Here is an 11,652-nt window from a genome sequence, read left to right on the forward strand (position 1 = left end):
AGGATCGGGCTGCCCAGCGAGCCTATAGCTCAGAACACTCACCTTGGGTGGATCCTATCTGGTTTGGCGGACGGAGTGCGGGAAGTGATCCAGGTTGGGTGTCATCGGGTGCTCTTGGACACCGAGGCTTTGCTCCAGCGTTTCTGCGAGGTGGAGGCCGTTCCGGACCATTCTCTCACATCGGGACCTCTGGTGCGAAGCCTTCCTTCAGAAGACACATACTCGGCGATCGGATGGCCGTTACGTGGTACGGTTGCCCTTCAAAACTTACATTGATCCAACTATGGTTCTGGGAAGATCGCATCAGATGGCGCTGAATAGGTTCTAGCAGTTGGAACGGCGTCTGTTGAGCAGTCCGGAGCGGTGAAGAAAGTATGTCGAGGAGATCGAGAAGTACTTTCCCCTCAAGCAGATAGCGCCGGCGGTGGGCAGTGAAAGCAGTTTGCTGATGCGTACTTCTACGGGTAGGCATGTGGCTTTCTGCGTGCTGCCGCATCATGCGGTTTTTAAGAAGGAGCCGCAGTCGCTTAAGCAACGAATCGTTTTCGACGCCTCAGCAAGGACTAGCAACGGAAGATCTCTAAATGACGTGTTGTGGACTGGGCCAGCCCTTCAGAACGACATGTCGCACGTCATACTGAATTGGCGGAAATATCGTTTCGTTGATGCATCGTTGTATAGATGTTCATCCGGAAGACGCCCAATACCAGCGGATTTTATGGCGGGCGGCGGATGGGTCCATCAGCGTTTTCGGGTTGTTAACGTTAACCTTTGGTACGGCGTCTGCACCATTCACGGCCATCAGGGTCATCCAGCAGTTGGCGAAGGACGAGCGCCGTTCGATTCCCAAGGCGGAAGAGGTGTTGATGAGCGAAATATATGTGGATGACATTCTTTCCGGAGGTCACACGTTGGAGGAGGCAAGGGATAAGCGGACACAAGTATCGGGGGCGATAAAATACGCGTGCATGGAGTTGCGGAAATGGTCTAGCAGTCCGAATAAGGACTGTTTTAAATTTTAAGTCAATTTTGAGATTCCAGCTAGGTTTACCAAACGGATGATTCTATCGAGCATAGCTAGGCTATTTCATCCACTGGGTATCATCGCACCAGTCATCATCGTGGGAAAGCTGATCTTAAAGGAGGTAACCATGGCAAAGAAAGTGCATGCGGATGGCACTCAGTCGGCGCAGGAGTGGGAAGACGAGGTTCCGGACGCCCTCGTAGAACGGTGGCGAACGTTTCGGGACGGGTTGATGAGGATCGACGACATAAGCATAGACCGATGGATTCATTATTTCCCTGGATGTTCTGCGACGGTTCATTGACATCTTATGCGGCTTCGGTCTACCTCGAGTGCGAGGACGGAGCATGCTATAGCTCACTGTTGGCCTCGAAGTCATAGGTGACTCCCACAAGGCCCTTGACTTTACCTGTAACGGAGCTGAGTGGCGCAGTTTTGGCTGTCAAGTTGGTAAAATGGCTTACTTCGGCTAAATGGCTAAGCGAACTACCCATCGAATCGTTCTACTGGACAGATGCCACAATCCTTTTACACTGGCTGTACGGAGACATCACTAGGTGGAAGACGTTCGTGGCCAACAGGGTCGCGATCATTCTGGATAATTCTTCGCCCTCGCAATGGAGGCATTTGGGCACGGCTGAGAATCCAGCGGACTGTGCGACAACAGGACTGTATCCGGGTGAATTGAAGGGCTTTGGCCTATTGTGGCGCGGCCCTGAGTGGCTTACACGCAGTCCGAGTGACTGGCCTTCTATGGAGTTCGAGCAGGTTGACACCAACGATGCCGCACTAGAGGCAAAGGCGAGTTCACCACGCAATCCCGCTTCCGTCGTTTGTTGGCAGATTTTCTACTTTTAGCCGGGCTGTACTAGTCACGGCCTTTGCGTTGCTGTTCAGGCACAATGCTGTCGGCAAGGGGGAGAGGCGCATCGGCCTCCTAGCCATTGAAGAGCTTGACTTTGCTTTAGGGGCTACAGTGCGCATCGTGCAGCGGGAATCGTTCCCAATGGATTTGGCTGCAGAAAGAGAGAGTAAACGGCTACCTGCGCAAAGTAAGCTCTTGAGCTTGTCGCCGATCTTGTCGGAAGGCATCCTGCGAGTGAGGGGGCGACTACGGCATTCTAACTTGCCATATGAGCGCCGGAATCCGATAATACTCCAAAGTTCCCATCATTTCACTGAGCTGGTAATTCGGCACTCGCATGTTTTGACTCTACACGGAGGTGCGCAGCTGACGTTAGCGCATACCCGCCAGCGGTTCTGGATAGTGACAGGAAGGCAGGCAGTTCGAAGAGCTGTGCGGAAATGTGTCCAGTGTTTCCGGGCACAGCCCTCCGCTTCGGCTCAGCTCATGGGAGACTTGCCGCTTCATCGAGTGATCCCCCCTACAAGGGGTACATCGCCGTTTTCATTTGCCTTGCAACAAAGGCAGTGCATTTGGAAGCGGTGACAGGCCTCACCGCGGAACATTTTCTGCTGGCGATGGTCAGATTCACCGGGAGGAGGGAGATGGTTCAGCACCTCTACAGTGACAATGGAACAAACTTTGTGGGTGCGGACAATGTAATGAAGAAGTTCTACTGTAAGCTTCAAGAAGATAACGATCACCTTATAGCCCCCAAGCTCGCGTCACAACGGACAACGTGGCACTTCAACCCTCCGCAGTCGCCCAATTTCGGCGGAGGAGGCTAACGTGAAGTCGGTGAAACATCACCTGAAAAGGATCATTGCGGATCGACGGCTCATCTATGGGGAGTTGACTACGGTACTTATAAGCAAAGAAGCATGTCTCAACTCGCGTCCGCTTTGTCCTCTCACAGCGGACGCAGACGACCTAGAGGTGCTCACGCCGGCTTATTTCTTGATTGGGGACTCGCTGCATGCTCCTCCTGAGTTTCGCCCACAATCTAGGTCCTTCGCGGAGCAGTTCCTGATCCAGAAGGCTATGGTACGTCATTTCTGTAAAACTTGGAGTCGAGCTACACCCGGGGACGGATGCGTTGGTTCGAGTTGTCATGCTTAATACCAAGCAAGGCCGGTTGAAGCGTTTGGTGTCGAAGCTCTGTCTACTGCCGATCCGATCATAAGCGCCCTCAGATACACACCTCAATTATAATTAACTCGCTTCTTGCGCACACTTCTTGCTTACTTTCCCATACTAGATTCTACCCCACAACCAGGATGGACCGGACAAGCGAAGGTTTCTCATGCTAGGTCTAGCATTGGCGGGCGGCATGTTAAGTTTGCTGCTTGTCCCAGTGTGCTGGAAGCTGGGAGCGGGGAGCGGAGAGCAACAGCTGATCGCTCTCGCATTTTGGGACGATGCGTGGGAGAACGAAAGCGGGAAGAGGGCAAAGTCAGTCGTCTGCGGCAAGCGAGAGAACACCCACGTTGAATCTAGCGCGGGACGTCATTTACATATGTGCATAAATTAATAATCGTGAATTCTGTGAATGTATCTATTAGTGTTTTGCATTGCCCGGGTTTTTACATTGCCCCTCTTACAATGACCCTTTGTTAGCCAAATACAAGGGGACACAACTTTACGATTTCATTACTAAAGATTGTATGAAAATTATTTAACTTTTAAATTATTTAAATAAAGCGGTTATCAGCAGTTTTTAGTTTGTTTTGATTATCTCATTTTCGCATGCGCTTTAGAACTGCTGTAGCTCGAAGCATTTGGCTGTTAAGCTGAACCTCTTTGCATTCGGCGTGGTTTTTTTCGAAGTTAATTTGGTTTTGATTTGAACTCGTAATAAAAATTTGAAAATTGAACTGCCCCGATTTATTTATTCTAAAGCAACTAAAAACTCTTAGTTGCTCAACAGTTTGGAGACCCCGACGTGATCACAGCGCGTTTTGAATATTATAATCAGTTAAAAAGTGCCACGGAAACTTGTTGTTTTTGTTGAAATAATCGTGCACTTACATAAATTACATAATGGAGTACGGAGCTGATGACACTTGATCTGCTGCTGCAACAGCCAGATGATGCTGCGGAGACGAGCAGAAATGACTTGTAAAGAAATGGAGGCCCAGCATCAGAATGTCAAGGCTGCGATGCGGACCGAGGACTCAACCATTATTACCCTCGACAAAATGGAGAAGCGTCTGCGTGACTGATTTGCCACGCTTAAGGAGGAACTGGAGAAGGTGCATTATAGTGAATTCGCCTGCTCCCTCATTGCCCCTGTTGCCGATGCCAGCATTCAGCTGTGTCTTTGCCGAGTGGCCGTATTTTTGCGCCCTGCAGACGACGATTGACAGCCATTCTCATTTGACCAATACGGAGAAGCTCAGGTGGCTCATTTCATGTCTGCGGGAGTCAGCATTGGAGACTGTGAGAGCGTTGGAGATTACTGACGCGAATTTTGATGTTGCCTTTGATCTTTTGCGCAACCGGTTCAGTGATCGACAATCAACATTTCAGGCTCACATCAACGAGATTCTGCAGCTAAGGGTAGTCAAGCCGGGATCCGCTGCCACTCTTCGGGAGTGACCCAGGATAGCCATGCTGAAGCAGTGTTCTTGCCAACCGCCAACATTCTCGTTCGTGGCCGATCAGGAGTCTTCCTTCCCCGCCGAGCGCTACTTGATTCCGCCACGCAAGTTCATCACATCACGGCTGGCCAGCCAACTTTAGCTTTATCGGTTAATATTTGCCTGAAGTCTCGCCTCGCCCAGTTGTGGTGTCTCACATCGTAGAGCGTTAACCTGGTCAGAACGTTGATGTCCCCAACTGGAAGGTTCCTGTTAATGTGGTTCTGGCAGATCCGAACTTCCACAGAGCGAAGCCTGTGGATTTGCTGATTGGAACCAGCCTGTTTTTCGATCTTCTTTCAGTTGGTCAAATCCAACTAGGAGACGGTTGCCTCTTGGACAGAATACACGCTTTGGATAAGTAGTTTCTTCAGATGGTTGCACTCCAAGGCAACCTCGTGTAGCGGAAGTTCCACCTGCTACTCTCGCGTGACTGACGAGGTTGAGCTGCAGAGCCTGCACGATCGTCTGGCCATCTATTAGAAAACCAGGGAGTGCAGGAGTGCTGAGGAAAATGCTCGCTCTTACGAGTCGCGTTTCAATGAGCTGAGCAAATTCAACCTGGCCAATGCCGATCGGATTAAGATTACTGATGAACTGATCGGGCAAGGGGCTGCACGATTTTGAGCTCGTACGCGAATTGGAGCAGAAACTAGATAACACTCGCGAGCGTCTCGACCAAGAGGTGGCTCAGCTCGAGAAGGAGCTTATTCGACTGCGTGAAGAGATGACCCATCAACCGCAGGAGTACCAGGATATCGCAGTCTCACTGGATTTGAAAATCGTTGCCTACGACAAGGACTACTATATGGCAGCCAGTGTCAAAGGCAACGTGGAGAACAAGGAGATCGATGCCGCTGGCAAGTTCGTGAAGTATAAGGGCAACTATGAGGTAGCCATTAGAGTTACTTTGTAGAACTGTTTTTGCTCGAAGCTTTTGGTTGTTAAGTTGTACCTCTTTGATTTGATTTAGTTTTAATTTGAACTAGTAATAAAAATTTGGAAATTGAACTGCCCCGATGTATTTATTCTAAAGCAAACTAAAAAGTCTTAGTTGCTCAACAAATCCTATTATTAGCTCCCTTTGACTAAAAGGTTTTTATAGCAATTACCCAACTTAATTGTAAAATATCACTATAATAAAAATGTAATCTGAAAACATCAAAATTAATAATAATTAATAGAAGCTGTTTATTTCTTAACTATTTATTTATATTGTATAATAACTTAATTTTAAGCACTTTTGCAACATAAAAATAAATCTACTTGCATCTCCCCGTTGATCACTTAATGCTCACTTTGTCAAACGAATAAATAAAGTGTAACTAATGCTGAGAGGTTGTTTTTTGGCCAGATAAACAAATTATGGCCCGCCTGCTTACTCATGTATTAGGCTGTAGGCGGTAGATTTAACTTTCATTTTCATTGCAACAAAATTATCAAAAACAATTGCGCATAACTTACAGGGTACACCATCATTTATGGGCCGATTTAAGCATTGAATATTTTTCTTAAATATCGACCTATCAGCTTGATCAGACATGTTTTACAAACGTCAAAACAGTACTCACGGATAATCAACGTTGCTTGCAATACTGTCATATTGCGACGAAATTTCCCTGGACTTTTGATGTCGAAAAATGTCGATATCCACTGGCCACTGAGATCTGCCGATTTATCTTCTCCAGACTTCTTTCTGTGGGTTTATTTGAAGAGCAACGTTTATGCCTGTAATCCTCAAATCCTTGACAAACTAAAGGACAGCATCCGTGCCGAAATGAGAGCCATACCGACCGATATGCTCGAGAGAGTGATGAAAAATGCGGCGAAAAGAGTACATTTGCCAATAAGGTGGAAAATAAATCATATTGTTTTTTAAATTGGCTGAAGGACTCCAGCTTGGCGACCTCGTCATCGTCAAGGACGACCGTTTTCCGCCGTCGCAATGGCTACTATGGCGCGTCGTCGAGCTACACCCGGGGACGGATGCGTTGGTTCGAGTTGTCATGCTTAATACCAAGCAAGGCCGGTTGAAGCGTTTGGTGTCGAAGCTCTGTCCACTGCCGATCCGATCATAAGCGTCCTCACATACACACCTCAATTATAATTAACTCGCTTCTTGCGCACACTTCTTGCTTACTTTCCCATACTAGATTCTACCCCACAACCAGGATGGACCGGACATGCGAAGGTTTCTCATGCTAGTCTAGCATTGGCGGGCGGCATGTTAAGTTTGCTGCTTGTCCCAGTGTGCTGGAAGCTGGGAGCGGGGAGCGGAGAACAACAGCTGATCGCTTTCGCATTTTGGGACGATGCGTGGGAGAACGAAAGCTGGAAGAGGGCAAAGTCAGTCGTCTGCGGCAAGCGAGAGAACACCCACGTTGAATCTAGCGCGGGACGTCATTTACATATGTGCATAAATTAATAATCGTGAATTCTGTGAATGTATCTATTAGTGTTTTGCATTGCCTGGGTTTTTACATTGCCCCTCTTACAATGACCCTTTGTTAGCCAAATACAAGGGGACACAACTTTACGATTTCATTACTAAAGATTGTATGAAAATTATTTAACTTTTAAATTATTTAAATAAAGCGGTTATCAGCAGTTTTTAGTTTGTTTTGATTATCTCATTTTCGCTTGCGCTTTAGAACTGCTGTAGCTCGAAGCTTTTGGCTGTTAAGCTGCACCTCTTTGCATTCGGCGTGGTTTTTTTCGAAGTTAATTTGGTTTTGATTTGAACTCGTAATAAAAATTTGAAAATTGAACTGCCCCGGTTTATTTATTCTAAAGCAACTAAAAACTCTTAGTTGCTCAACAGTTTGGAGACCCCGACGTGATCACAGCGCGTTTTGAATATTATAATCAGTTAAAAAGTGCCACGGAAACTTGTTGTTTTTGTTAAAATAATCGTGCACTTACATAAATTACATAATGGAGTACGGAGCTGATGCCACTTGATCTGCTGCTGCAACAGGCAGATGATGCTGCGGAGACGAGCAGAAATGACTTGTAAAGAAATGGAGGCCCTGCATCAGAATGTCAAGGCTGCGATGCGGACCGAGGACTCAACCATTATTACCCTCGACAAAATGAAGAAGCGTCCACGTGACCGATTTGCCACGCTTTAGGAGGAACTGGAGAAGGTGAATTATAGTGAATTCGCCTGCTCCCTCATTGCCCCTGTTGCCGATGCCAGCATTCAGCTGTGTCTTTGCCGAGTGGCCGTATTTTTGCGCCCTGCAGACGACGATTGACAGCCATTCTCATTTGACCAATACGGAGAAGCACAGGTGGCTCATTTCATGTCTGCGGGAGTCAGCATTGGAGACTGTGAGAGCGTTGGAGATTACTGACGCGAATTTTGATGTTGCCTTTGATCTTTTGCGCAATCGTTTCAGTAATCGACAATCAACATTTCAGGCTCACATCAACGAGATTCTGCAGCTAAGGGTAGTCAAGCCGGGATCCGCTGCCACTCTTCGGGAGTGACCCAGGATAGCCATGCTGAAGCAGTGTTCTTGCCAACCGCCAACATTCTCGTTCGTGGCCGATCAGGAGACTTCCTTCCCCGCCGAGCGCTACTTGATTCCGCCACGCAAGTTCATCACATCACGGCTGGCCAGCCAACTTCAGCTTTATCGGTTAATGTTTGCCTGAAGTCTCACCTATCCAAGTAATCGGTATGTATTGAAGTAGTTGTGGCGTCTCACATCGTAGAGCGTTAACCTGGTCAGAACGTTGATGTCCCTAACTGGAAGGTTCCTGTTAATGTGGTTCTGGCAGATCCGAATTTCCACAGAGTGAAGCGTGTGGATCCAACTAGGAGACGATTTGCCTCTTGGGCAGAATACACGCTTTGGATAGGTACTTTCTTGAGACGGTTTCACTCCAGGCCAACCTCGTGTAGCCGAAGTTCCACCTGCTACTCTCGCGTAACTGAGGAGGTTGAGCTGCAGAACCTGAACGATCGTCTGGCTATCTATTTTGACCGTGTGCGTAACTTGGAGATAGAGAATTCCCGCCTGAGCATCGAGGTGCAGACCACCAGGGACACGGTCACCCACGAGACGAGCAATATCAAGAACATCTGGATGCTACGGCCAGGGATCATGCCCGCTGCGAGATCGTTAGCAAGCGTCTGTGGGAGGAGAACGAGGAGGTGAAGAACCGTCTGCACAAGAAAACCAGGGAGTGCAGGAGTGCTGAGATAAATGCCCGCTTTTACGAGTCGCGTTTCAATGTGCTGAGCAAATTCAACCTGGCCAATGCCGATCGGATTAAGATTACTGATGAACTGATCGGGCAAGGGGGTGCTGCACGATTTTGAGCTCGTACGCGAATTGGAGCAGAAACTAGATAACACTCGCGAGCGTCTCGACCAAGAGGTGGCTCAGCTCGAGAAGGAGCTTATTCGACTGAGCGAAGAGATGACCTATCAACCGCAGGAGTACCAGGATATCGCAGTCTCACTGGATTTGGAAATCGTTGCCTACGATAAGGACTACTATGTGGCAGCCAGTGTCCAAGGCAACGTGGAGAACAAGGAGATCGATGCCGCTGGCAAGTTCGTGAAGTATAAGGGCAACTATGAGGTAGCCATTAGAGTTACTTTGCAGCGCATGCGCTATTGGCAGCTTTGTAGAACTGTTTTTTCTCGAAGTTTTTGGTTGTTAAGTTGTACCTCTTTGCATTCGGCGTAGTTTTTTTGCGGAGTTGATTTAGTTTTAATTTGAACTAGTAATAAAAATTTGGAAATTGAACTGCCCCGATGTATTTATTCTAAAGCAAACTAAAAAGTCTTAGTTGCTCAACAAATCCTATTATTAGATCCCTTTGACTAAAAGGTTTTTATAGCAATTACCCAACTTAATTGTAAAATATCACTGTAATAAAAATGTAATCTGAAAACATCAAAATTAATAATAATTAATAGAAGCTTTTTATTTCTTAACTATTTATTTATATTGTATAATAACTTAATTTAAGGCACTTTCACAACATAAACATTAATCTACTTGCATCAACGGGGAATCACTTAATGCTCACTTTGTCAAACGAATAAATAAAGTGTAACTAATGCTGAGATGTTGTTTTTTGGCTAGATAAACAAATTATGGCCCGCCTGCTTACTCATGTATTAGGCTGTAGGCGGTAGATTTAACTTTCATTTTCATTGCAACAAAATTATCAAAAACAATTGCGCATAACTTACAGGGTACGCCATCATTTATGGGCCGATTAAAGCATTGAATATTTTTCTCAAATATCGACGGATCAGCTTGATCAGACATGTTTTACAAACGTCAAAACAGTGCTCACGGATAATCAACGTTGCTTGCATACTGTCATATTGCGATGAAATTTCCCTGGACTTTTGATGTCGAAAAATGTCGATATCCACTGGCCACTGAGATCTGCCGATTTATCTTCTCCAGACTTCTTTCTGTGGGCTTATTTGAAGAGCAACGTTTATGCCTGTAATCCTCAAATCCTTGACGAACTAAAGGACAGCATCCGTGCCGAAATGAGAGCCATACCGACCGATATGCTCTAGAGAGTGATGAAAAATGCGACGAAAAGAGGACAATTGCCAATAAGGTAGTAAATTAAATCATATTGTTTTTTAAATTGGTCCAAATAAATTGTATCTATCGATAGTAAATTATACTAACTCAAAAATGTGTTTGTTTTGATTTCCTTTAAACTTTAAATCGGCCCATGAAATATGGCGCACCCTGTATTGTGTAATATAGTAAAGTTGTGTTAAGGGTGATTATCCGGCCACTAATGTAACAGGTTAATAGCCCAAAAATTTGTGCCAGAACCAGCTTTAGCAAACTTAGCTACGTCGAATTTTTCTTCGAAAATTGTTCGTCTCCCCACTGCTCGTATTACCGTGCGAAACCCGTACAAGGGTCTGCACACAGTCATAACCGTCCTGGTCGACCATGGATCTTAGGAAACCATTGTCTCAGAACACGTAGTGCAGTCCCTGCATCTGAAACGGACTAGCACCCGAGCATCTATTTTTGGAATGGGTCTTGGCGATTTGAGACAAATTTCGTTCAAATGTGAAACGCGCTACTGATCACGCTGTGGATCTCATGGTGTCTGCTCGTGACTACCATCGGGCGAAGGTTCCCAGCAACAAAGTTGCAAAGATTAAGACAGCGCATCAGGAAACCTCTGCACCCATTTCCAAATACTCGGTTGGAGATAAAATCAACGTGATGTTTAAGGTCCCGATCGATGCAACTTCCAATGACTGGGTCTGCACCGTTGAGGGAGGTCTCAAGGTTTCCGCCTTGCTGCTCTGTTGTCTGACAGGAACAGCTAAAGCTCCAAAGGTGGACAGCACGCACTAGGAAATTATTCTATGGATCGACTGCACCATCGATGTTTTACTGATCAGGAACAAAAAGATAGATATTGCACATATTGCACCAAGCGGTGTACTTTCCGAAGGCTCAGAGCAAGTGCAAGTCAGGAAGGCGAAAATGAAAGCGGTGCCCATACAGAAGAAGACCATCATTTACCGCAGACCTCCTGATAGTCAAGGACGACCGATTCCCGCCGCCACAATGGCTACTGGGTCGCGCCGTCGAAATACGGACGGATGCGTTGGTCGGTCCGGGTTGTAACACTCAAAACCAAGCAAGGCCAGATGAAACGTTCAGTCTCGGAACTTTGTCCACTGTCAATCCGTTCTAAAGCGTGAGAGATGAGAAGAGGGCAAAGGCAGTCGGCTGCGGTAAACGTACCAGAACGCACGTCGCGAGACGCCATTTACGCATTGTACATACTAAACCGATCTAGTAATTAAACGTTTTTATACCCGTTACTCGTAGATTAAAAGGGTATACTAGATTTGTAGAAAGTATGTAACAGATAGAAGGAAGCGTTTCCGACCCTATAAAGTATATATATTCTTGATCAGGATTAATAGATAAGTCGATGGAGGTATGTCCGTCTTTCCGTCCGCCCGCCCGTATGAACGCTGAGATCTCAGGAACTATAGCAGATACAATGTTGAGAATAATCATCAAGATTCTTGAGGTCCATACCGCATCCTGCCACGCCCA

General features: G+C 46.5%; 2 protein-coding genes across 2 annotated transcripts; both read left to right on the plus strand.

Annotated features, from left to right (window-relative positions):
- Window positions 1-2,533: 2,533 nt before the first annotated feature.
- LOC121529879 lies at window positions 2,534-3,047 on the plus strand. Its single transcript, XM_041817883.1, has 2 exons — window positions 2,534-2,587; window positions 2,640-3,047. Exons 1-2 carry the CDS (start codon window positions 2,534-2,536, stop codon window positions 3,045-3,047), a joined length of 462 nt encoding a protein of 153 aa, XP_041673817.1.
- Window positions 3,048-8,071: 5,024 nt separating this feature from the next.
- On the plus strand, window positions 8,072-10,124 carry LOC121529880 (lamin-C-like). The gene is made up of 4 exons (XM_041817884.1): window positions 8,072-8,211; window positions 8,478-8,706; window positions 8,878-9,208; window positions 10,006-10,124. The coding sequence occupies exons 1-4, from the start codon at window positions 8,072-8,074 to the stop codon at window positions 10,122-10,124; spliced, it is 819 nt and encodes a 272-aa protein (XP_041673818.1).
- Window positions 10,125-11,652: the final 1,528 nt, after the last annotated feature.

The sequence above is a fragment of the Drosophila eugracilis genome, unplaced genomic scaffold (genome assembly GCF_018153835.1).
Source record: "Drosophila eugracilis isolate 14026-0451.02 unplaced genomic scaffold, ASM1815383v1 contig_2062, whole genome shotgun sequence".
NCBI lineage: Eukaryota > Metazoa > Arthropoda > Insecta > Diptera > Drosophilidae > Drosophila > Drosophila eugracilis.